The following is a 27,690-nucleotide window of genomic DNA, read 5'->3' as shown; positions in this document are numbered from 1 at the left end:
CAAGAAAGTGTTGCAGGGCTTTAACATTGTCTGGAGCTGGCATCTCGAGAATGGCTGTTTGCTTTGAAAGGTCTGGTCGTAAGCCTGAACTCTTAAATAAATGACCAACATAAGGAACTTCTTGTAGCCTGAACTTGCATTTGTGTGGATTGTGCTTAACATTCAGTTGACATGCCCTTTCTAGAACTTTTCTGAGGTTTCTGTTATGTTCTCTTCATGACGACCTCCTACTAGTATGTCTACTATAACAGCACAAGGATACACAGAAAAAGTTTGCTCCATTGCACGCTGAAAGACTTCACTTGCAGGATGCATTCCAAATGGTATTCTCAAAAATCTGTAGCTGCCAACTGGAGTACTGAAAGTATTGAGCAGTGAGGATTTTTTCAAGCTGAATTTGCCAAAATGAACTCTCTGCATCCAAGAAAGAAAAACTAGTGGCATTTGGCATCAAAGCTGTGACTTCTTCATCTGTGCACATTGGATGATGAGGTCTGTTTAGCACTTTGTTCAAATATCATGGGTCAGAACATATTCTGATGTCTGAGCTTTTCTTATGAGCTTCCACCACGGAAGATACCCATTCAGTTGGGGTTTGAAATGGACAGATCACATCTTGTCACACTATTTTGCCTAACTCGGCTTTGACTCTGTCCTGCATGGCTATTGGAACATTATGTGCTGGCCTGATAACTGGGCTGACCTCTGGGTCTAACCTCATGTAGTACACAACTGGAAGCTTGCCTAGTTTGTCTTGGAAAAGATCAGCATAGGTAGGAAACATATGCTGGGCAAAATTAGAGTAGTGGTCTTTTAAGCTAACTTTCTTGTTAAATGAAAGCAGTCCCATTTTCAAACTGTCTCTGAGCCTTAATAATGACTGGATGTGCCTCTTGACCATATAAAATAATAAGCTGTAGCTTCTTCCAGCAGAGTAACATGAAAGCACTACTGAGCCTTCAGTTTGAATTACTTCACCTCCATAAGCAACAAGTTTTGCACACCTTGCTAAACCAAGCCTTTCACCTTTGCACACTCCAGCAAATGTTTCTGCAAATATAACAGTGTACTTGGAGCCTATATCAACTTTAAGGTCTATGGGTTTGCCATTTATCCAAACGGTACAAAATACTTCATTCTTTGGCCTTAAATCTGCTGCATTAACCGTTTTATGAAGCACTGACACACCATCAACTTAGAGTAGAACTGCCATTGTTTAACTGATCAACTTTTTTTCTTAAAATGTTCCCTTTTAATAAAATAATGTGACCCCTTTGATTTACAAAATCTTTTGAAATTATTCCATTTATTACATTTGTGGCATTGTTGACCAAAGGCTAAACACTTTTCCCTTTTAGATTCATGACTTCCACCACAATTACGACAGTTAGCAATGAAACTAGGTTGGGGCCCATGCTCTGAGTTTGCTGACTCACTCTTATGCTTCACTGAGACTGTACAAAGTCTGGAATGTGCTAGAAAGTTCTGGGGGTTACCAATGAGTGCTGGATTCATGACTTACACCACAATTACGACAGCAATGAAACTAGATTCGGGCCCATGCTTTGAGTTTGCTGACTCACTCTTATGCTTCACTGAAACTGTACGAAGTCCGGAATGTGCTAGAAAGTTCTCGGGTTTACCAGTGAGTGCTGCAGGGGTTACAGTTGCTGCCACATGCTTGGGCCTGTTTCTCTTAATAACGTGCTGCATAATATCAACATGAGCTTTATCACTGTGCCTTCTAGAGCTGTTCTCATCTGTAAGCATGTGTGTGCTTTTCTGTGAGCTCGTATAGCTGACAAATCTCAATGGTCTTTTTCAAAGTTAAATCACTGTCATGAAGCAAAATCTTTCTCACAGCATCATCTTTCATTCTACACACATCTGTCTTTTATCAACCAAAAAAATGGTGTAGTACATATATTGAAACCAAAACCAATAACCAAGATAAACATGCCAATGGATGTTAGCAACAAAAGTTCCAACTTTATTGTTGATAAAACACACAATATTGAGCCCTTTCATCCCTCACTACGGGGACTTTATCAGAATGTATGTAAAGTGTGATAAAACTATTTAAATAATCTAAAAAAATGTACCATTGGTTAAACATATACTAATAGTAGCCAAAATACAGATCACATGTTATACTGCCCATAATCCAAATTAAATTGCAAATTGAAAAATAAATTAAAAAAAACATTAAAAATATTGTATAAAGCACTGTGCTTTCATGTGCCAGCTTAAAAACATGAAATTACAAAAATAATAAAATCTTGTTTTTATTATCGCTCTTTCAGCAAAATACAAATAGAAATACGTAACCTGCCTTACAATTTGTCAGCCTTCTCTTTTAAGACTGGCATTATAAAGATAGAATTGTTCAGCCCGGGATGAAGATTTGCAGCCAGTCTCAGCTGCCATTGTGGTTTCTTTTTGCACAAAATGTTTTTCCAGTCTCCCTCTCTGGAGTCAATGTTTAAAGATTCCAATGTACCAAATCTAAATCTAACAAACCCCTTGCAAACTAAGGAATGTCTATATAGGGCATTAGTTTAGTTCTTGTTTTTAATCTCATAATTATGCTCATAGATTCTATTTTTCAAGGCCCTCGCAATTGTTCCAGCATAAAATCAATTACATGTTTCACACTTGGCCATATAAACTATCCTAGTAGTAAGGCACTTCCCTTTCTTAAAATTAATTTTAGTTTTCATTTAATTTGTCAAAATGATATCTAGATCTTTAATAAAGTAAGGGCATTGACTACACCCACCACAGGGTTTCAGGCCATCTTTTATTCCACACACAAGTCTGTCTTTTATCAACTCATCCCTTAAGTCGCCAAATCTGCATGCTTTAGCTTTATTCCTCAGGTCAGTTATGTATGCTGCAAAGGTTTCACCAGGCTTTTGATCCCTTGTGTAAAATAAGGGCCTCTCCATTGCAACATTTGTCTGGGGGTTGCACATTTCTCTAAATTTACATTTTAAACACTCTGGGTCCTCCCTTGATTCAGCCAGGACACAGTATGACAGTTTTCTCCCTGTCCTGTATAGATAACAGGTGCTTATATAAATGAACATTCCCTTTCTCTGGCTTCAGACCCAACTAAATTAAGCAGAATAAATGCCTTTGTATGGTCATTCTTATCAGAAAATGCAGCCTGTATGAAAATGTCGTACTCTTGCTCAAACACTCTCCAGTGCTCAGCAATATTACTGTCGAACACAAGTGCACTGGGTTTTGGAATTCCATCTGCCATGCCCACAAAATATACACAAACACACGGAAAATATGGCCCTTGTAATTATGTGCGAAGAAACTGTGCTGTGAGCTTGTAACGACATTCAAATTTCACAATAAACTCTTCAAAACTCTTTACTTTGCAAAATATGCTCTGTACTGGCTGTACCCTGCGAAATATGCCTTGCAATGCCTGTACTTTGTAAAACAGCTTTACTGTAACACTGCACAAACATGCAAACGCTTTATACACTTTTGATAACTCAGAATTCTTTGCTTAATACAAAATACATATACTTTGCAAAAATGTGGTCATTTCCCTTTATTTTATTCGTTTTATGTAATTCAGACTTTATTTCAAACAATTTCCGTAGCAATTCAAATATTTTTATCAATATCGTACATATCGTTTTTTGCAAAGATTATTTAGAATGTTCTGTATGCCTGGTTTCATTTTATGCAAAAACTAAATAGTTCTGAGCAAGTTTTAATATCTGAAATTCGTTTCTGACCTGTTTTGTGATGTTTTACACATTTGGGAATGATCCACTCCTGTATATTCCACCATCTAAACAAGTGCCTGAAGTAATTTGAGCCAAGCTGTTTCTGACCACATGCGCCTTCTGTATGTTTCTACTGATTCATGTCTTTTAGAAATGCCGTTTTTTATACCATGTCGCTTGTTGGTCTCTAATACATAAAACCAGAAGGCTTGGGGTTTCGTTCAGATGCTTTAATACATACAAACACATCAGGATGGATAGCAGCATCTTTAAATATGGGTAGCGCAGTGGTGCAGCGGTTAATGCTGTCGCCTCACAGCAAGAGGTTCTCTGGTTCAATTCTCGGCTGGGGTGCCTTCTGTGTTGAGTTTGCATGTTCTCCCTACGTTCGCGTGGGTTTCCTCCGGGTACTCTGGTTTCCTCCCACATTCTAAAGACATGCTTCTGGAGCATTTCTCCCCGGGCCTCTGCTGAAAACAGGATCTGTGGAACCTAGTCGGACTTTCCCGGTCAACAAATGTTAAATAAATAAAAAAATAAATAAACTAGTTGACAGACAGAGCTTGCATACATACATACTTACATCTCAACAGCTAATTGCTACAAAATGGCAGTCCGGCTCGCACATGCTCAGTATTTATACACTTGTGCAAGCCCTTGGATAGCTTCTTAAAGGTATATACACACACATTGATCTACAGTAAGTACTCTAGGCACTGCATCATGGTCCTTTGTGTATACCTTTAAAAAGCACTATTAATTATGTATACCTTTGTATACCTTTACAAAGCACTATTAATTATATTCCTTCTCTGAGTCTAGTACAGGCTTTGCTAAGACCATGCTCCTGGACCCTTCCTCTTCTACTTCTCAGTTCTTTTCAGCTGTGGTAGTCTACAATTACAGCTTGGCCTTCTGCAGAATTGTTCATAATGATGAGCATACTACAGCTGTGGAAGAAAGCTTATCACAACCGAAGATGTTTGAATGATGACTGCAGTAGCCACTACCACTCTCCATCCTGCTTATTTTTGTATGTTTTTATGCCAGGGTGTGGACATGTATTTTTTCTTTTCCTTGCAATGTATTCTCAAGGCTTAGCCTTCCTGTCTCGGTTAACATGAAAGCCCTGAAGGGCTTGGCACCCAAACCCGATTTTTAGTCAGTTCAGCTAGAGCTGACTAACATCTGGGCTCAAGGAAGCTGCCTTGAATTTGTGAAGCTGGATGGCTCTTAAAACCTGTACAGAATATAACCCATATAGCTTAGGCAACTGTAGCAGTGATCATGCAAACCTGGACTCTTATTGTACTTTTTGAAAGTTTGGGGAAAAGAGTGTATTCTATATTTAGTCTATGAAGTCTGAGTTGCAGAAACTGACTAGTAAGTCTTTAAGGAGCATTATGTAAAATGGAACTAAGAATGAAGTAAATGCTTGTGTGCAAGCAGTTGAATGCCAAGAAGTGTATAGACAGTGACGTTGTCTAAAAGCTTCCCCCTAAAAGCAACAAGCTTTTAGGGAAGCAATTACAAGTAGCAAACTGGAGAAACTGTTAAAGGATAGGAAAGATTCTACATTTCATGAAAAAAGCAGAGTAGTTAAGGTATTTTAGTATTTTTTAATAGTATTAGGTGAAGGAGAGTAAATGGAAATAGATTTAGTCAAGGAGGTGGTAGAGAACATTGTGGGATCCAAGAAATGCAGTGCTACAGTTGTGGTTGTTATACTAGAGAAGTTATATAAAATGAATTAAGGGTTTGTACAAAATATAATTTTATGAAATATTTGATAAAGTGGTTGGCAATGGTCTGAATGTAGGCATTGTCTTCTTTTAGCTAAAGTGGGTAACTTTAGACATTTGAGGAAATGAATGGTCTAAGACTGATTGGAAGACATTACAAGATGTTGACCCTTCTAGTCACTATTGCAGTCTTGACTTTTGGGATTTCTGCCTGCAGATAACCCCAGTGGCTGGCCCTATTTTCAGAGGTTTACCTACCCCCCCCCCCCCCCCCGGCCATGGATGAAACCCTCCTACCATTATACTTTCTTCCCTGCTCCACGTTAATAATGTATGCTAACCCAAATCCTGCCCTTGCGCTAACCCTCGCTCTATATATTCTCTTAGGAAGAAAACTTTTCTGTAATACTGCCACAAAAGAAGATTAAAGGACACTTATCACCAACATAAACACACATGTAAAACACTACATTTGTATTGTTACCTAGCTCAAGCTCCAACCCTAACCTTCAAACATACTCACACTCTCCACATAACTAAAAAACATGACATTTATCCCGTTACCTAGCTCTTAATCTAACCCTGTCCTATTAAGACACACACGCACACACACTCTCTGTCCCCCCCCCTCAAGAGCCCACATTCACATTCAGAAACCTCCATTCAGCAAAATGCGTATTCAAAAGAGCAAGCACTCTTCCCTTTATTTCAATATTCATTTCAACATTCAGTGAAATGCAGATAACCATTACTTACATTTTTTGTATGTAAGTGCATGTGAATCCACATGTGAACCTACCATAACAACAAAGGTCATCTCTAATCAGTACATTAGAATGAGTGAGTTGCTGTGTGAGAAGTTCTATCCTCACTAACAGTAGGAATAATTCTATTAGATGTTAGGCAGCTAAGCATCTGAAAGATATCCACACTGTTAGTATCTTCCCTTTTCCCCACAATCCACTCCAAAACAGCTTCCTTTTCAGATCTCTTCTGCAACGCATCAAACCAGAAGCATCAGAGTAATGAGACCAGGTTACTTTTCAAAATTTCTATGTAATATGGGAAAAAAAATCAGGTTTTTTTTACTATAATTAGTTTACTCTTTCTTGTTTTCATTTTCTTTTGATTCCAGACAACTTTCATGTCATATCACAGTTTCTTTGCCTTTTTTCTTGATGATTTTACTATTCAGAAGAATCCCTTCTGTGGTCTTTGACATTTTCTTTCCTTGCTCAGTTTGTGTTTCAATTCTCACTACTCTGCAACTGTATTGTTATTGTTTGTCGTTTTCTGCAAGCTGCTGTTCAGTTTTCTGGTACTAAAAGTGTTCAAAAGGTGTTTTCTTAAGGGAGCAATGCCTTTAAAAATGTAAATGTGGACACAGCATTCTGATCAAGATAAGCATTCACTGTGAGTTTATTGCTTGGGTATAAAGCATTCTTCTGCCGTTTGTGATATTTGTAAAACATTTACACTTAATGCTGGTATTGATACAAGGTGAAAAAGTGAAAGTGGTTCAGAATAGAACAGGCCTCAGTGCCTGCTACTCTTGGTGCTTTAACCTCAAGCTGCCTCAGACCTGAGTGCATCAATCTCGAGAGTCAACCCCATGGTTGTTAGGGGTAGTTATCCTAAGAATAAGGTCAATGGCAAACAAAAAAATTGTAAGACTAACAAAGCTAGGGAGTCTTTTTCAAGTTTTCAACCTAAAAAGCCTAGTGCTGAAGAACAGTTGAATTCATTTTGCTGCAAGGGTTTCTGTTACCTTTCAAGCTACTGATGGATAAGTCTTCTCTTAAGGTTATTAGGTCAGAAAATATGAGTTGTTTGTCAGACTGAGATGTGCAAAACTTTAGACTCAGTACTTTGGTCTATAGGGTATAGTAAATGCTTTTCAATACCTTCTCCAGAGACTAACTGTAAAGAGCTGATGGAGTCTATGTTGAAGGTCTGGCAAAGGATGTTTCTTGTCTTTTTTTCCTCTTACAAAAGAATTGATAGAGGCATTTCATCTGTACCTTATAATTTCTGTAAAATCTTTCCAGCTTTCTTTAGGCACTGGTTTCCAGCTTGCCAGAGTTAAACCACTTGCCAGGATCATTGCTGTTGACAGATTTGTTGCTGTCAACTGTGGTCTTGATGTCAGAAGCATAACCTCTGAGGCCTCTTTTTGTATGTTACTTTGACATCAGTGTCGATGGACTTAACTGCAGTGGTGTCAGTGCCTTGTTGTTCTCTTGTCACTGGGTTGGAGATTAGCCTATTGTCCTTAACAGACTTCTACTATTGGCAAAAAGATTCATTACCCGTGGCCTTGAGTGCTGTGCCTTTGCTTATGTCATTACCATCAGTGCAGACTGTTATGTGTATGCTGCCATAGATCTCAATACTATTGACTATGGCCTCAGCAGCAGATACTTGTTTGCAAGGCACTTCAGTTTTTTTAGAAAACAGGACGCAGGTGCTGGGAATCTCTTGTCGGACCCTTCCCAGGCATGTGGACCACATCCAGCTTTATCACCTTTGGATCTTCCACTTCTGAAAATAGGTGAGAAACATACTGCCTGAAAACAACATAAAAACCTAACTTAGGAAGACTCACTACATATAGTACAGTAGGTGCACTCCACTCCAATGACTTTCTATCAGAATTAAACACCATTCCCCCTCTCCCACACTTCCAGTAATATTTACTGATGCCCCACACTATCTCTCCTTTATACCCCTATCTCAGAGGACCTACAGCTAAAGAAATACAAAACAAATTCTTCACTAGATCCCTCCACATTCATTTCATGCAAGTAACATTTCCTACCGTGGTTTATCCTTTTATGCAAACACTACATCATACCACCTTTAAAACATCCATACAAGCTGTGCCTGACACAAAACTGTGTTTCCTCCAAATGGAGAGAGGCCACATTCAGACTAGCACCCAAACTATCAAAAACAAGTTACTCAAGACTTCCAGCCCATATGCATACTACCAACCCTTGGCAAAGTACAAGAAAATATTTCTTTATACAGTTTGCCAATTATATAAAAAAGTATACCATCCTTACTCCCCAACAGCATAGCTTCTGATCTGGTTGCAGCACCATGACAGCATTATATGCAGTCATAGATAGCATCTTCCAAAACATGAGAAATGCCATCTCATAGATGCTATATTCATCAGCCTCACTAAGACCTTTGAAGCTGTGGGATACTTTTTACTGCCCAACTCTCTACTCACTGCAAGCATGAACTCCAGTGTGCCTGCTTGGTTCCAAAGCTTCTTTAACAACAGTCAGTTTAAAGTTAAAATTAGCAAAACCTCATCCACCACTACCCGACTCACCAATGGACCCCACCCAGTTTGGGTTCGTGAAGGGCCGATCTTGTCTCCTGAACCTGATTGACTTCTTCAAATCAGTCTCCAGAGCCATGGACAAGGGTAAGGTGGTCCACACAGCCTATCTAGACCTTGCCAAGGCCTTTGACACCATCACCCACTCTGGAATCATAGATAAACTTACTAAGATGGGCATTAATCCCTACTTCACCCAATGGGTTGCTAACTGGCTTACTAATAGAACCCACACTGTAAAAGTAGCCAACTCCAAATCCAGCTCCAGACAAGTGGAGTACCTCAGGGTTCAGTCTTGGGACTGCTCTTGTTTGGCATCTACTTCTCTGAAGTACTATTAAAAACTATTAAACTATTAAAACTTAAGAAACTTCAATTGGAAGTTTCTTATTTTCAACAATGTTTAAATGAAAGCATTATTCCTAAGGGTTTGCGAAGTGCTTTTGTGCCTTCAGGTCTAATCCAGGATGCTGATTTTCATACGGACTTACTTGCACTATTTGAGAGACAAGGTGCGCAATTACTTGAACTATTAATTAAACATTATAATGTTAGTATTAATAAGATTACAGTTGAAATTAAATGTTTGGATGACATTATAAAACTTGATGCTGATTTTCTTAGGTACAAGTTTGATTATAACCGTATATTTAACAGCATTGACGGTTTATTGGTTAAACTCAAGCAAAATAAAATGAAAAAATTGTGTAGGGATAGAACAGCCTACCAACAACAACAGGCTTATCCTAAACTACAAAAGCCTATTATACATGACATTCCATCTACACTAGATACTTTGGATACATTTGATGTAGCTGATGAGGATTTACTTATTGATAACACTGATGTTGTAACTGCGCCTAACAACAATGGGGTGAGGCGTAGTAATAGGATTAAAGGGAATTCTTCCAACATAGGTAGGAATGGTACTACTGGAAATAACAATAATCGGGTGAACTATAATAACAACAATAACAACAATTTTTTAGGCCAACTACCCCAACGAACATATCAGACCAGGAGCAGGGCTCGGAACAATCAATAAGTGCTTCAGGCTCACTTGTGGAGGATGATTCTACCACTGTTCATGAACTTCAGAGTTCTTTTCAAAGTTTCCGTATGATTCAGACTAATTTAAAAGGAGACTTTTCTATTTACAATTTTTCTAGCATATTGTTGCCACCTGACCTTATTGAGTTATTGTCCCGAGGTAATGCATTCGTCCCTAGCTCACATTTTGATTTAACAAGAACTATCATTGATTTAAAATGTTTTGTTAGGAAATTAAACCTCGATTTGCTATTTAACAATGACTTTATGGTTTTAAGACCAACTTTGAGACTACCTAGTGTATTTAATCCACCATTACACGGTGGGCTACGTACCTTTGAAAATGTTTGTGAGGTTGATTTTAGGCATTTTAGAAACAGTCTCACTTCTAATTTGTATCACCCTTTTCAGAATATAACTAATGAACAGAGGAGAGCTTTGCATGACCTTAAACTTTTACCTATCAGGGTCGTAAAACCTGACAAAGGGGGTGGCCTTGTGATTTTGGATAATTCTATGTATAATGATAAAATGCTGAAAGTCTTGAATTCACCTGCCTATTGTTTATCTTCTCTTAATGAAATGAATATGACTCATAAGAAGATTAGAGGTTATCTTAGCGATATGTTCCTCGCAGGGAAAATAGATCATGACTTATACAATTTTTTGGATATTTCTTTCCCTAAAGTCCCTGTAATGTTTGGTATCCCCAAGATTCACAAAGATCTTGGGAACCCACCTATGAGGGCATTAATAGATGGTAGATTTTCTATGACCTACCCTTGTGCTAAGTTAATTGATTTCATTTTAACTAAATATATTAAGAATATTCCTACTATATGTAAAGACTCTTGGTCTTTTTTAAGTAACATCAATAATATACCATTCAATAGTGCTAACAATTTTTTAACTATAGATGTGATTGATTTATATACTTCGATCCCACACCAAGAAGCGATTGAATGGATAGAGTTAAAATTACGAGAACTTGATGTTATTGATAACGAAATTCAAATAGTTACGGAACTATTGGACATAGTTCTTGGGTCCAATTTCTTTGTTTTTGATAACAAATTCTATCTTCAAAAGCAGGGAGTCGCCATGGGCTCCCCGTGTGGAGCAAGCGTAGCCAACATGTTCATGGCTTATTGGGAAAACAAATTTATCCTGTCAAACCCAAAATTTAATCAGCAACTCTGCTTGTACACACTGTATCTTGATGATATATTTATTATGCTACATGGTGATTTACAAGAAGCGGAAGCTTTGGTACACCATATGAATCAGACAACTAGTTTTTTAAAATTTACCTTCCATTTCTCTACTGATGAGATTGACTACTTGGATATTAAACTAAGAAAAAATAGAACAACAGGGATATATTTATCTTCTGTTTTCCGTAAACCTACATATTGTAACTCTACACTTCACTTTACTAGCTCTCACCCCTACAAACAGAAGAGAGCAATAGTTAAAGGACAGTTAGTTTGTGCGGTCCGTATGTGTAATACTTCCCATTCTTTCAACCAGGAAGTTATTTTTTTGAGAAGCCAATTCATTAATAGAGGTTACCCTGATACCCTTTTAGATAAAATTATTATTGAAATAGAACATAAACGATTGACTGGTTTTTATAAACCATTATTAAAAGAATTTAGTGCCTTGGACACTTCTAATTAAGATGTTCACTTGTCATTTACACCTGAATTACTAGAGGGATGCTTTGGACCTGACCCACCCCAAACTAAGCACTCGAACCAACATAAGTGTAAATTCGGCACTACTTTTATCACTACCTTTAGTAATGAGGCAAGAGAAATATGTAATATTATATCTAAGAACTGGCATTTTATTATGAATGATTTGTTATTACTTGAGAAGCTCGGACCTTTTCCAAGAGTAGTTTTTAGGAAAGGTAAAAACTTGAAAGAAATACTGCAAAGTAAACCAAATACTAACCATTTCTATAGATGTAAAGGTTCATTGACATGTGGGGCCTGTAACTGGTGTAAATTTGTTAAAATAGGATCAACTTTTCAAGTTAGAGAAGAAAAATACCGAATTCATCACACAATTAATTGTGATACAAAATCAGTGGTATATGCAGCGTTCTGTAATGATTGTCCAGTTTTTTATATTGGCAAGACGGACCGTAAGCTACGCCAGCGTATATATGAACATATATACGCTATTAGAAATAACAAACAGGACAATGCATTGGCCAAGCATATATCTAGCCATACCAACCACTGTTTCTCATTTATGGGTATAGACCATCTCCCTACTAGTATTAGAGGAGGTCCACTCACTCTTTTGTTAGAGTTAAGGGAACTTGAATGGCAAATCAAACTTAATGCTTTTAACACACCTGGTTTGAATGATAATTGTAATATCTCAGTGGTCTTAAAAATGAGAAGGTATTTTAATTAAAATTTTTATGTAGTGTCTACTACTTAATTTGACTATATGCTTTTCCTAGGGTAGTTCCACTGCATATTGCATACATCTATACAAATTGTGATTTTATTGGTTTTAGTATTCTACTAAATATTTTATATTACTTAATGTGTTAAGGTGTGAATAATATTTCTATATGTGTAATTTAGACTGTTTGATTTATAACTTGTGTTCCAGCGCTATACCAGGAAGTGATGCATTATGACACACTTTCCTTGGATATTTAAAACAAATTTTGGCTCTTCTTTTTATTCCTTTCTGAAGAAGCTGCTTTGTTTGTACTTGCAGTGAAAACGCTTTTTATTTTACTAATAAACCTGCGTTCAAAAGAGTTTACCCTAGTGACAGGGTGTTATTCCTTGTGGTTTTTGTGCCGTGGACTTTTTGGATACTGTGGACTGCTCCCATCTGTGTTTTTTATTTCGTTTTTACTAATAGAACCCACACTGTAAAAGAAGCCAACTCCAAATCCAGCTCCAGACAAGTGGAGTACCTCAGGGTTCAGTCTTGGGACTGCTCTTGTTTGGCATCTACTTCTCTGAAGTACAGGCCAACACTAAGGGACTAACAAAGTTCGCAGATGACTGCAAACTGGGAGCCATTATTGAATCCCCAAATGATGTGGATACTCTACAAAAGGGCCTTACAGAAACAGATGCTTGATGCCAGAGCCATGGGCTCAAGCTCAGTGCCAAGAAATGTATAGTTATCCCCTTTGGGAAAAAACATGTACCCGTGAATTACCATATAGGTGGCAGTACACTAAACACCGAAAGTGTGATAAAAGACTTAGGGACACAGGTGGACAGTGGTCTCACCTTCGATAACCACATCACCACAACAGTCAGGAAATCCTTCTATGTGGTACACCTCATCACTAAGGTCTTTTTATCCAGAAAAAAGGAGGTCATTGTCCCACTGTACTCATCCCTCATTAGACCCAGTATATAGAATACAACGTCCTGTTTGATGTGTACCCCTCAAGACATCTGCAACAACTGGAAAGGCCGCAGAAATACCTCACTAAAAGAATCACAGGCCTAAAGCAGGTGCCCTCCGCTGACCGCTTAAAAAAACTCCAGCTATACTCTGTCGCATATCGTCTACTCAGAGGCGATCTCTGCTTAACATACAAGGCCATGTCAAACCCAGAGCTGTTGGACATGCTACACTTAAAGAAATCCCAATCCCTCAGAGCCACACGCTCCAGGGATCTAAACCTTGTTATCACAATAAACAAAACATGCTGGAGGGATAGGTTCCTGACTCAGAGACTCCCCAGACTCTGGAATAGATTGCCCATACATGTCAAGCAAAGTGCCTCTTTGGCCCTCTTCAAAAGGAACCTTGATGATTGGATGGGAGAAAGGAAATTCACCACAGGGATCACGTCAATCACCCTGCTAGACAGGGGTCCAGGGAAGTAAATAGTGTGGGAAGAAATAGCCAGGGAATTGTTCTGGCTAGACTTGTATAGGCCCTAGGGCTGATAGCCTAGTACCAACCTATGAGTACCACAAGGTTCAGTCTTCTCACCTTTACTTTTCTCCCTTTTCAAACACAATCTGCTGACCAACCCTCCACAAACACCTATTATTTTTTATGCAAACAACATGGTTATCTATAGAGCCCACTCTTCACACAAAGTCCACTGGAAAAGACCTACCCACCCCGCAAACTGGTTCAGAAATAATAGTCATTCTTAACACACAAATACACACACATGAAAAAACAAAACAGCAAAACCACAACTACACAAAATTAGTCTGCACTACATAACCAAGAAGACAACATTGAAAAATAGTACCATACTTCAAATATCCATGTGTTTGGCTAGACCAAAAACTTAATTTTCAGTCCCTCATCAAAAATACCAAGTCAGAAATTATCTCAGTTATACTGGGTGTGTGTGTGGGGGGGGGGGGTTGAAATAATCATCTCACAGTTTCTTTTTCCGGGAAGCAGAAGACTAATTAGGAAATTGGTCTTGCTGGCTCAACATGAATATGTCCTTCATAAAATTGCTAACCAGTCAAAAAATATATATTCTCTATTCAAACCACAGCTAATCACATTTGTAGGTTCATTACCTTAGCTCCCCCAAGACAACACTACTGCTTGTTCCTAGCCAGAGCTAAATGGCTTCCAATAAAACAAAAATTCACACTTCTTGTAAGCTCTGTTACCTACATGTTAATATTCAGTTAAACATTCCCTTCTCTGCCAGTAGGCATAGCAAAAGAAATACTCAACGTATAACCTCAGAACTTAAAACTCCATAAATCTATACATCCTCCAAGACAAAATCCACTCTTCCAAACACAGCTTCTCCATGCTGTTACCACAAACTTGAGAGTCTTTTCTAGCATACCTTAGAAGTTCAAATCTCTTCCCTAAATTCAGAAAGGAAATGGTCAAACACCTGATAATGGAAGCCACATGTGAATGTCACTTCTTCCTTGGCATCACAATATAATGACCCCATGCTGTTCCAATTCAAACCCATCCACATACTTTTACCTCAACAGCTAGCTTACACTAGCCACCCCACAAACACATTTTATCTTATTCCCCATTTCACCCCACATTACACGCCTTTTTCCCCTTTGAGTGCTCTCTGTCTAGTAGTTGTTTATTTCTCCTAATGATCCACAAGAAAATGGAAGAATAATTAAAGTGGGTTTGTAAACAGTGTTATTTCCAGATTTAAATTAAGGTATCTGATAAACCTGGTACTGCTCAATCCCCTTCCCATTACTAATATAGGGCTCAAAACAAAGGTTGAAAAGGAACTATCTTACTTTATATTTATGTAACTATCTTATCAGCATTTTCCCTTTAATTTGGCTTCATACTTATTGATTGTTTTTTGCTGCATTCCCTTGTCTCGGGTGTAGCCCCGCTGTGCTCAGGCTGTCTTCACTTCCCACCCACCCCCCATATCATTTCCTTTATACCTAGCCTCTACTTCCTCCCTCCTTTAACTCCTCCCCCTCCAGTATGCAAGCTTACTCTGCACTCTACTCTTACCTACCTACCCTAACCTCACCCATTACCTCCTATCATACTCTAACTCCCAGCCACTCCCAACTAACTATCATCTCTCTACTGAAGTATTCTCCTCTCCTGTCCTTAAATAATGCCAGTCTCTCTCACCTCTGCCCTACTCCTACCACTGTTACTCCTCTTCACAATCACCACACATTCTCCATTCCTAATCCCAATCAGTAAGGCCCCTACCTACCCTCACTCACATACTTTCTCTTCCCCTCAACACCCTGTAGCCATCTGTGCATCCATCCTCCCAAGCAACATATCCTTCCCCAAAATAAAAATCCTTCTCTCATACCACCCCTCACCTAAATCCAAAACAATTCACCTCTATGACCACCCGCTTAAAAGAAAGCCATACTATTTCTCAATGACTCTGCTCATATCAGATGATATGCATCCCAGTCCTGATCTTACTACTAACTCATCCACCCCACAAAACACTTCCCTTAACTACAACCAGTCATGCATAACTAACAAACATCTATCTTTCTATTCTATCAATACCTGAAGTATCCTAAACAAAGTAAGTCAATTTCAAGAATGGATATCTCAGCATAACTCTGACATTATCTCTTTGACAGAAACTTGGCTTAAACCCCAACACCAAGGTAAAGACATTCTCTTCCCAGGTTACAACATTCTCTGCCAAGACCGCATTAAAAAGAAAGGTGGCGGTGTTGCTATAATTCACTCTAATAAACTTACTCTCGCCCAAGCCAAACAAACCTTTCCCTGCCGAAATACTTGCTGCCAACCTGAAGGTTTATAACCATAATACCATTACAGTAATAGCTATATATATATATATATATATATATCTCCCACCAGGGGACAACATTCCCCTACTGGAAAACTTTCTTTCATATCTCTCCCAAAACATCCCTAATGAAACTGTCCTCCTAGGGGATGTAAATATGAATTGGTTGAATCTCAATACTCCTAACTCTCAGCATCATGTAAATCTCTACAGATTACTCAAGTTATCTTTCAACCTACTCACACCATCAAAACACACAGTCCAAGCTCCCTGATAGACTGGATACTAATTTATAATCCCTGCAAGTACCATAATCCTGAAACTCTACCCAACTCCCTTAGTGATCACTCACCTATTAAAGTGCTTAGATATACCATACATCTCTCCAAACCACACTGATATATTACCTGTTGTAAGCTCTCCAACTTTAACCCTGAAACATTTCAAACCCTTCTCTCCAGAATTAACTGGGACTTCCTTAAACAGTTTCCAGACGAGGCAGTTAATGCCTTTAACTCTACTTTCCTTACCATTTTAAACTCCCTTGCCCCACCTAGAAAAATTCAAATAAATGCTAAAATTTCACCTTGGTTATCTAAAACTACCCGCTCCCTTATGAAAAGCAGAGACAGGGCTTGGAAGATATGGATACAGTCCAAGCTTCCTGCTGACTTGTAAAAGTACAAAGAACTGCACAATCAAACAAAAAACTCATTAAAATGACAAAAAAACTTCTACTATAATCCCCCAACAACATTAAAATCAGACCACCCAAAAATTTGGAATGCTATTAATCAGGTACTACATCCTGGCAACCCAACCTCACCAAACCCATGTCCTGATAAGTCCCCCAAAGTGGCTGCCAGTACTTTTTACACTTACTTTATTTGAATCTTTTTCCAAACTATTTAACAGCACCCCATCTCCCCCTCTAACTACAACTCCTCTAACCTCCCTGGACCACCCCCAACTGCTGATGCAACAAACTCCCTCTCTCTCAAACCTGTTCCTACTACCTATATTAAAGCTCTACTCTATAACCTCAAGCCATGCTCTGAATCAGCTGATCATATCCCTTCATACTTTATCCAGACTGCTGCACATTCCCTGACTGTGCCTGTATCTATCCTCATCAACTGCTCCATCTCTGAATCTAAAGTTCCAACTATATGGAAACAGTTCTATACTCTTCCAATTCACAAAGTAGGCAACTCCTCAGAAATATCTAATTTCAGACCTATTGCTATACTCTCTCCTCTCTCAAAAATACTTGAGAAATGTATACACAAACAAGTAATACATCATCTCCTACAAGAAAAACTTCTCACTCCTACCCAAGACAGTTTCCGTCCTAAGCATAGAACCACCCCTGCTCTTCTATACTTTCTCAATACTATTTCTCCAGCCAAAGGCAATCATAAACTCATATCCTGCCTATTCCTTGACCTCTCTAAGGCCTTTGACACTGTCTCACACTCCCTATTACTCAACAAACTCACTGACCTCTACTTCACTTCTGATACAGTAGCATGGTTCTCCAGCTATCTCACTGACAGACAGCAGTCGGTCAAATTGGACTCAGCACTTTCCTCCCCCAACACGTAAAAACTGTTGTTCCCCAAGGATCCATACTTGGACCTCTACTGTTTAATATCTTTACCAACTCACTCTACTCCTCTTGTCCTCAGTCCACCATTGTCCAATATGCAGATGACTCTACAGTCATCGGTATTGCAGACTCTCCCTCTGAATTCCTGTCTACTACCCAGACATCCTTAAACTCTGTTGAGACTTGGCTCAAAAAACACCAGCTCATCCTCAACCCTAAAAAAACTTAAACTGCTTCTCTTTCTCCTTAAATCTGTTGACCACATCAAATCTTCCTTTACCATTACATCGCTAAACAATACTCCTGTTGAAGTTGATGCCAACACAAAACTACTTGGCATCACCATAGACCAACTAAAATTTGATCTACATATTAACTATTGCACCAGGAAAACTCATCAGAAGCTAGGACTTCTGTACAGAAATAAGATTCCTCACCACTGAAGCTAGACATATTGTAACTCATGCCTATCTTCTTCCTTGTCTAACGTACTGCTCCCAAATACTTACTAATCTAAATTCTTCTCTACTTTCCAAGCTAGAAACAACCTATCACAAGGTAGCTAGATTCACACCTCAACACTCATATAAATCTCATCATTGTCTCTCCCTTAAATTCCTAAACTAGCTTGAACTACCTCACTGCTACTCCAATCTCAACTGCAAATGATCCACTCCATTCTATATCAACCATCTTTCTGCCTAGCTCTGTCATGTCTCATCTCACATTGCTACATATCAGAAGCACAACCCAAGGCTTACTAACCAAAAACCAAAACTGGCAGCAACCTATATAGTTACCACCCCTCTGTTGTATGGAACAAACTCCCTCTAGAAATAAGAAATCTGACCAACCCTAAAAAATGTAAAATCGCCACCAAAGATTATGTTAAAAAACACTGGACCTGCCTCTGCTCACCCTCCCTGACCAAAATCCTCCCTTCTTAGCTTCAAAGTAACCAACCTAGATCCTAACTCAACCCACTTTCCTTTAGTATCAGTCTGACCCCTCTACTACGCTGTATGCTGCCCAATAATGCGTACATATGATATAACTTGATAACTATTTTAAAGATGATTGAATACCTAAATAATTCTTCTATTATTCTTTTTCTCTAATATCGAAATGTAAAGATGATTGTAAACCTAAAAAAATATTGGATTGCTCTTTTTCTCTAATATTGAATGTCTAATTACTTTTGTTAAATTGTCCTATATTACATGCCTGGAACTTTTCTCCCCTGGCCTCCGCTGAAAAAGGGCTTTTGTTCAGTCAGACACTTCCAGTCAACAAATGTAAAATAAAATAAAAAAAAAAATAAAAATAAATACTGTGCATAACATATATAGGTTCATAGGTTCATACTAGGCTATCTGCCCTAGGGCATTTATAAGCCTAGCCAGAGTGTGTTTGGCTTTCGCCACCCATTTTAAATTAATTTTGCTATGCCCTTTTTCGAGGTTAGTATACTGTGCCTCTGTCTAACAGTGACACAGATGTGATACCCGGGGTAAACCTACGATCTCCCATCCACTCATCAAGATTCCTCTTGAAGAGAGTCAATGAGGGACTCTGCCTAACCTGGACTGGGATTTTATTCCAGAGTGAAGGGAGCCTCTGGGTTATGAATCTGTCCCTCCAGCATGTCCTATTTATTTGAGTGCTGAGGTTCAAATCTCTCGAGCGCGTGGCTCGATGGGATTTGGATTTTCTGAGGTGCAGCATGTCCATTAATTCCGGGTTGGACATTGCTTTATACGTCAGGCACAGATCGCCTCTGAGCAGGCGATATGCCACTGAGTAGAGCTGGAGTTTCTTTAACCGGGCAGCATATGGCATCTGTTTGAGCCCTTTGATCCTCTTGGTGAGGTACTTTTGGGGTCTTTCCAGTTGCTGCAGGTGTCTGGTAAGGTACATCCCAAAAGGGGCATTGTACTCAATTATGGGCCTGATGAGAGATGAGTAAAGAGGCACAATGACCTCCCCTGATCTAGATGTGAATCCTTTCATGATTAGGTGGGCTATATAAAATGTTTTTCTAACCACTTTGGCCACATGGTTGTCAAATGAGAGATTGCTATCAACTTGGGTCCCCAGGTCCCTAATTACTTCTTCTGTACTTAATGGATTACCACCTATGTGGTAATTTGTGGGCACTTTGTTTTTGCCAAAGGGGATGACTATACACTTTTTGGCGTTTAGCTTAAGGTCATTGTTCTGGCACCAGTTGTCTGTTTCTATGAGGCCTTTTTGGAGGATGCTTGTGTCGGCTGGAGAGTCGATTATGGCGCCCAGTTTGCAGTAATCTGCGAACTTGGACAGCCACAGTCCTTCCGTGTTGGCCTGTACCTCTGAGAAATATATACCAAACAAGAGCGGTCCCAGGGCTGAGCCTTGTGGGACGCCACTTGTAACTGGTTTGGAGTCTGACATGGCTCCAGTAATTCTAACCATGTGGGTTCTGTCCTTGAGCCACTTTACAACCCATCTAGTGACATAGGGGTTTATATTTAAGCTGGTGAGCTTATCTATAATGCCCGAGTGGGGTATTGTATCAAAGGCTTTTGCGAGGTCCAGGTAGGCTGTGTGGACCACCTTCCCCTCGTCAATGGCCTTGGTGACAGTTTCAAAGAAATCGACCAGGTTTAAGAGGCAGGATCTGCCCTTAACAAAGCCGAACTGGGTAGGATCCAGTGTCTGTAGGTCCCCAATATCTTTATTTATGAGGTCCATGATGATCCTTTCCATAGCTTTGCAGACCAAGCTAGTCAGGCTTATGGGGCGATAGTTTCCAGGATCCGTTGAGGCACCACCTTTGTGGAGAGGGACCACTGTTGCTGTACGCCACTCTTTGGGTACATATCCTGTAGTAAGGCTGAGATTGAACAGTAGTTTTATGTTTGGGTTTAGCTCTTCTTGGAGTTCATGTAGGATGCAGCCCGGGACACCGTCTGGTCCAATTGATACTGTGTTTTTTGCTTTGGAGAGGGCGGCTCTTACCTGAGCATCTGAGATGCCAGGGGGGCAGCACTCTGCTGGGATAGATATTTGCCCTTTTGGTGGGGGGGGAGAAGTTTGTGCTGAACCTGTCAGCTAGGATGTTGGCAATGTCTGTGGGTTCGGTGTATTTTTTGCCATTTTGGACTAATTCTGAGCATATCTGGGAATTCCCACCCAGGTTCCTAACATAACTAAAGAAAGCCTTGTGATTATCCTTAGTGTCCTGTGCAATTTTTCTCTCGAAGCTGGCCTTAGACGATTTTATGAGTGCCCGTAGTTTTTTGCTAATACTGATCAGAGATGCCTTCCCTTTTTGGGATTTTGCTCTATCATGTAGTAGCTTCCTCCTTCTAGTGTATAGTTTGTTTATGGCTGGGGTCCACCAGACAGGACGTTTGCCTTTGGAGGATTGGGTCTTGGTTTTATTTGGGATTGCATGATCCATGCATTCCTGAAGGTGTTCATAGAATGCGTTTATAAAGGATTCTGCGGTCTGGGCCGTATTTTCCACAGGCCCGGGGGCTTTGAAGGATTCCACCTCGGTTTTGAGGAGTGTGAAATTTGCTTTAGAGAAGTTTTTCACTGTGGTTTTCTGGGCAGGGGGTGGGGTCGGGATGTGAATATCCAGTGAGATTAGTTTATGGTCTGATCTTACCAGTGAGGGATACACTTCTGGTCTGGAGCATAGAGTCCCCATGTTGGTGATGATCGGGTCCAGTATATTTTCTCCTCTTGTGGGAGTAGTAACAAGTTGTTCCGTAGCATTTGAGTTTATAAATTCTAGGAACGTTTGGGCTAGGGTGTTGGAGCTAGAGTAATGTTCCCAGTCTATGTTTGGGTAGTTGAAGTCGCCCAATTTAATGGTGTTTGGAGAGACCTTCATATTTTCCAGTGTTCTCAGGAAGGCCGAGTGGGGTTCCTGGGTTTGGGAGGGTGGTCTTTAACAGGCTATAAACTGGAAGGCAGTTTTACCCACTGTTAGTTGTACATGGATAGTCTCTGATGCTTCGTGCTGTGCCACCAACCTGGAGGTGTGGGTATCTTTGACGAATATTGATACTCCCCCTCCTTTTGTGGTTCGGTCCAAGTTTTGGGGCCGAAAAGCATGGTATGAGGTATAACCTGGTAGTGCTGGGGTGCTCTCGGGAGCCTTGAACCAGGTTTCTGTTACTGCAACGATATTGATGTTCTCCATGCTAAGGAGAGTTTCGAGTGCGTGCATCTTGAGGTTTAGACTTCTGGCCTTGAGTAGCATTACTCTTAGTTTCTTATCCCTTGTGATACCTATGGAGGTGGGTTTGTCTTTTGAGCCTTGCCTAAAAAAGGCACTATGGGGGTAGCAAGAGCCGTTGCCAATATCCAAAAGCCCAGAGGTGACAGGTGCAAGCCGTCCCTAGCGAAGCATTGTGGCTTGTCGAGCATGTCATCCCGGGCTGACAGGCATTGGATCCCCTTTGAATGACACCAATACTTAAGCCAGTTGTTGAAATTGATCATCTTGTCTTCATATTGTAGCATTATTCTTGGTGAGGGTAAGATGCTACTCAAGGTCAGGGTCATACCGGCCTGGGCTACATGCTCAGAGAGCTCCTCTATGTCTCTTTTCATGTAGTCCAGGGAGGGACGTCTCAGGTCATTCACACCAGCATGGACAATGACTGAGTCATATTTGTACTTGCCTTGGAGTGACCTGAGTGCTTGTGTTATGTGGCGGATCCTAGCGCCTGACAGGCAGCTCACCGTGACCTTCTCCTTGTTCAGCCTGGTGAGCAGGACGTCAGTGTGCCTGACGATAGAGTCACCTATTACAAGTGTATCAGGTGTGTTGTTTAGCCTTAAGGGCTGTGACTGTTCGGCACACTGGCTTTGTGAGCTATGTGTTGCTCGTGTTTTGTTTTGGGGTAGTGGTTGCTTAGGTGTCTGCTTTGGAGGTCTCTGCTGCTTAGGCAGATTTTTATTTAGAGCCTCCGAGTATGTTTTTGTGTGTTTATGTGTTTGGTTTGCTGTCGTGGTAGGTCTATGTGAGACTGGAATTGTAGTGAGGGTGGTTTCCTTCTCCTCCTGACTGGTTACTCCAGTGCTGAGTTGAGAGAGCTTAGCCTACAGTTTGGCTATATGGTTGCATCTCTCACATGTGTTGGAATTTGTTGGGAGGAGGAGAGGGTTGTCTGTGTACATGAGGCAGTTGTAACATTGCCTCAAGATTCCCAGATTCACCAGCTGGACCGGAGAGGAGATTGACAACTGACCTTTGGACATGCTAGAATAGTATTGGGAATTCCTTTATAATTGAAAAAAAAGGCCAATGGGGAAGAAGGTACTCAAGGGGAGTTTGTGAGGATGTAGTGCTTTTAATTTTTTTAGTGCTGACTTATATAATTGCTTTAGTGAGCAAGTGCCAGGTAACTTAAATGCAAAAACGACAAACAGTAACTTTCTTTCAAGTGAAACAAGGAACTTAAATGCAATGTGTTACAGGTAACTTAAATGCAAAAACGACAAACAGTAACTTTCTTTCAAGTGAAACAAGGAAATAAGTACAGTAAGCAATGCAGATATCACTAGGGATCCACAGAAGCGCTGAAAAGCCGCGTTTTAGGTGGAGTTAGCTTTTCAGGGAAATAAACAAAAAAACAACAAGCATACAAACAAAGCTAGATTCAGCAGTCCTGGATCTAGTCTATGCTACAGCAAACAAGGTGTACCAATTACAGTAAGAAGCAGTTCATATATGCAGGCATTATAAGCCTTTAACCAGAAATTCCCAGCTCAGAAGGGCAGAGTCCAGCCTCTCTTCCCACAAGAGTGCAGACCACAAACCCTCTTAATGTAAAATAACTGGCCTGAAGCCCAAGTGCTTAAACCAGAACTAATACACTTTTAGAATAACAGACACTGAGCCCTCAATCAGCAGTTCCCAACTTAGAAGGATGTATCTTGTTGCTTCCTTCCTCAGATTTGTATGTTTATTTTCTGTAGGTATCTTATGTTTATTTTAATCTCTTACATTTGTATTCTTTTCATGTATTGATATTCATTTTTTAGTATGTGTATGTCCCATTTGGAGTCTGAAAATCATCCATATGGGTCAGTACTCTACCTAAAGAAGTAAATGTAAACAAATAAGCAAGTAAGTTAAATTAACAACTAGATTAGATATATTTTCAGTATTTTTTCTTTTATGTGAATGTGTATGCTTAGTGCCCATCTTATAGCTTAAAGGATTTGAGCCTGAATATGAAGAAATGGAGAGCATTGGAAAGGTTATGTCTAGGTATGTTTAAGGTAGACGAAAAAATATACATAAAAAGAATAAGGCGGTTATTAGAGAGTTCATATGGGATTTATAGCTTGTTGTGGTAGATGGGTAGATTGATTGATAATAGAAAAGAAAAGATTGTGAAAGGTTGTAAATGGAGATGTATTTGGCATTGTGGAACAGAGGGATAAAGCACTGACTGTAATGCCAATGACTACTGTTCATAGCATTTCAAATAAGAACAGTAGAGGAGGGAGGTATAAGTGAGGGAGACTGCCAGTTTGCTTTTCCAGAGGGAAGGGAGTGATAGCTTTGTTGACTTCCCTGCCACATGCAAATGGATGCTCACAAGTTATAAATTTGTAGCCTTAACTGCAGCTGTGGACTTAGCTTACCAAACTGTTAGTATCAACCCTCACTAACATGTAAAGAGCTGCAGTCAGATGCAGAGATAGGGTGTAGCAGGCCCCTGCCATGGTGTGGGTGTTCACAACATCCGTCAGTGGTAAAATTAAAACCTAAAAGTAAAAATGTCATCATTGATAAGATTGTAAGTTGTGAACATGGGTGCAAATACCTACTGTACATGTCTGTCTGGATGAACGTTTTCTTCCATGCCAGGGAATCCCTGTGTGGCAGGTGAATGAATTGGCTCAACACCAGTAGGATTGTTTTTGATGGTTGCTAGGCATGTTGGGGAAAAAAATCACCTAAGAAAAGTACTAGTGAAAATATGAAGTACCTAAAACAGAAGAGAGAGGAGTTATGGGGAGGCAGGGAGAAGAACCAAAACATATATGGTATGTTATTTAAAGGTATATGGGTTTGAAAGAGCATTTAGGAAGAATAGCAAGAATAGGGAAGAACTAGTTTGGAAGGTAGGACTGCATGAGCAAAGGGAAAAGATCCTTCCTAACTGCTGCCACAGTGAAGATGGAGGAGTGTATAGAAGTACTTAAGGGTGAATATGGGGCTTTGGTGTTAAAAAGCAAAGATTTTTTAAAAAATTATATTGAAATGCTTTTATTGAAAGGAGATTAGCAGAAGAGAAGTTGGAAGATAGTATGTAGAAGAAATACATAACGCTGGTAGGGAATGTATTACTAAAGGTATTATTGTGGAAATGGTAAAGATGGATTTTGCATGGTCTGTAATCAGATATGTCTTCACCTTTGCACTCTCCCCATGAAGAGATTTTACTCCCAGTAGTTTCAAAGCTTTGCTGAGTGTTGGATGCACTATCTGTTTTAGATAAACTTGTCATCACTGTTGCTGGAGAAACATTTTTCTATTTGTTACCAATTTGTAGCTACAGAGCTTGATTATTGTTTGCTAGAAAACATCAATATTTTGGCAAACTTCCGGACTTGCAACTAGTCACTCATTCTTTTCAATTTAATTTATTCTTGATGTTCTCACTGTGGTGGTGGTGCTGCGGTAGCATTGTCACCTCACAGTAAGACGCTGTCCGGTTCGACTCTCAGCTAGAGCATCTTGTATGTTGAGACATGCGTGAATGGGCATTCCTTCGTTGAAGGTTGTGTGTCAGGGCTGGCAACTCGGCACGTAAAAAGCTGCTGCCAATCATTAGTGGACTGGAGTTCCGCTGTGGTGACCCCTAACCGGGAAAAGCCGAAAAGACACAACTTGAAACAGTACCCAAATATACCCACTGTTTAGTTTGCACTGTTTGGGGACAGATCCTTGACCCAGCAAACTGCATTTTATATTCACAGCCAAAATGCAGTGTAAGCATATCACTAGGAAAGTAGATTTATGTTTGTTTTTGTTTGAGGAATGAACTTCATAAAAAAAGAGATCACTCTCGTGCTCATCTTCTGAGTAGTGTTGAAAACCTTCAGTAAAATGTAGTGTCAGGTAGCATATTGACTCATGTTGATGAGCTGAATGACCCTGTAATATGTTATCAGAATGTGAAAGTTTCAGCGTGGTCATACTGCTGACTAAATAAGCGGCTACCGAGAATGAAAAGGGTGATTTATCAGTAATTTGATACAGTTTTTTTTTACTGTAACAGTATTTCAACAACAAGATGTAGAGAGATGATGTGCTTAATCAAAATAGATTATACAATATTCATGTTTATTTGGTAGAAAGGTATGACAAATAAAACTGTGTGGCTGTGTTTGTAAGAAATTTAGAAAGTTTGATCTAAATTTATAGAAACATTCATGATTTCTGATGTTTGCCTGAAGTTTATTATCAAGTTTATGGTTAGATAACATTATTTGCATTCTGACCAATCATCCCTGTAACCTCTAATTGTAGATAAGTAGTTAGCTTTCTTTCCACAGATTAAAGCACACTTGTTTTATTTTTCTTAGTGACATCAAAAGTCTTCTGCTGGATTCTGAGTTCTCTCTGCTACAGAGGTGCTTGCTGGTTTCAAGGTAAATTTTTGGACATAATTTTCTTTATGTAAGACATGCTGTGTTTTAAAATTAGTCAGTAGATGCAGTAAGTAGTAAAACAGCTTGTGTTTATGATTTGTAATTAATTTGTTGTAAGTAAATGCTGTCTTCTGTTTTACAGGCTCTTTGGGGATGAATCAGAACTCCAGTTTTGGACAGTTGCTGCCCACTATCTTCACAGGTTTTCCCAAGGAAAACAGTTACCAGTGCCAACTGGAGATGTTACTTCAGTGACATTGGACAGATCAGCTAATCCACTAGACATCTGTTATGATATATTATGTGAAAATTCCTTTTTTCAGGTACATAGGTTATGCTTTTTTTTTTTTAATATGTTGACCTACATTTCTTGTGAATAAATTACAGAGACTATGTGTGCCCATGGAAACAACATAACATATGTCACAATGAATTTACAATGTTGTCAGTACATCTTCTTTTGTGATCATGTCTCTTTCTCATAGCCTTATTAGTGCAGACATTTTGCAAGTCCAGAGACTAAGCATAACATTTTTTAGTAGTCAAATTTGCATTAAGTTGAGGGCAAGTAAGTATTATGGAGGTGGACTAGTTGTACTTCAAAAAAAAAAAAAAGTGAAAGGGGAGAAGGCACTTTCTAACTTACTGGCCCGTGCACATTAAAACTGCATCAGTTTAACTGCATTTCACCTCAGATCTTCTCACTTTCAGCATAAATATATGCCTCTGTTCATTATATAATTTATTTATAGATGATCCTAGCTACATAAACCATTCATGGCACACTGTGCCAAAGATATGTTACATATTATGCAAGAGTTGCACTTCTTTCAAGAGGAGCTTTGTTACTGATACAAGAAGATAAACAAGATACTAATGAGAGATATGTAGTACTTAGAGGCTACTGGCAAGGTAAGAGGATTACTCAGGCATGTATTTAAAGTCCACCTAAAACTGCTATAATGGAGCTTAAGAAAACTCTGGGAAAAATAATCAGTTTTCAGCAGGGAATATTACTTAGAGGTGGGGAATGGAATTTGATTTGCAGCAGGGAAAATGCGTCTGGGGGCCCAGAAAGGAAAATATAACAAAATAGGGTAGCTTTTTAAAGGAATGTGTCTGGGGGCCCAGAAAGGAAAATATAACAAAAGAGGGTAGATTTTTAAAGGAATCTATGAAGATATTTGGCATATAAGATGTGAATTCAGCATTAGGAGTTCAGAGTGAGTTTACATATCATTCCCCAA

The 27,690-nt window shown here is 39.4% G+C and overlaps 1 protein-coding gene across 1 annotated transcript in view; it reads left to right on the top strand.

The window, feature by feature from the left end:
• Positions 1–27,690, top strand: part of WDR11 (WD repeat domain 11) — a 2,002,440-nt gene that overhangs the window by 1,717,666 nt on the left and 257,084 nt on the right. The window contains exons 22-23 of the mRNA XM_044056072.1: positions 26,378–26,443; positions 26,586–26,766. Of these exons, the coding sequence (XP_043912007.1) occupies positions 26,378–26,443; positions 26,586–26,766 (247 nt within the window). The remainder of the gene's footprint in view (positions 1–26,377; positions 26,444–26,585; positions 26,767–27,690) is intronic.

Source organism: Protopterus annectens, chromosome 14.part0 (genome assembly GCF_019279795.1).
Source record: "Protopterus annectens isolate FY-2018-M chromosome 14.part0, PAN1.0, whole genome shotgun sequence".
Lineage (NCBI taxonomy): Eukaryota > Metazoa > Chordata > Ceratodontiformes > Protopteridae > Protopterus > Protopterus annectens.
Note: the sequence above shows the minus strand (reverse complement) of the source record. Positions and strands in the feature narration are given on the sequence as shown.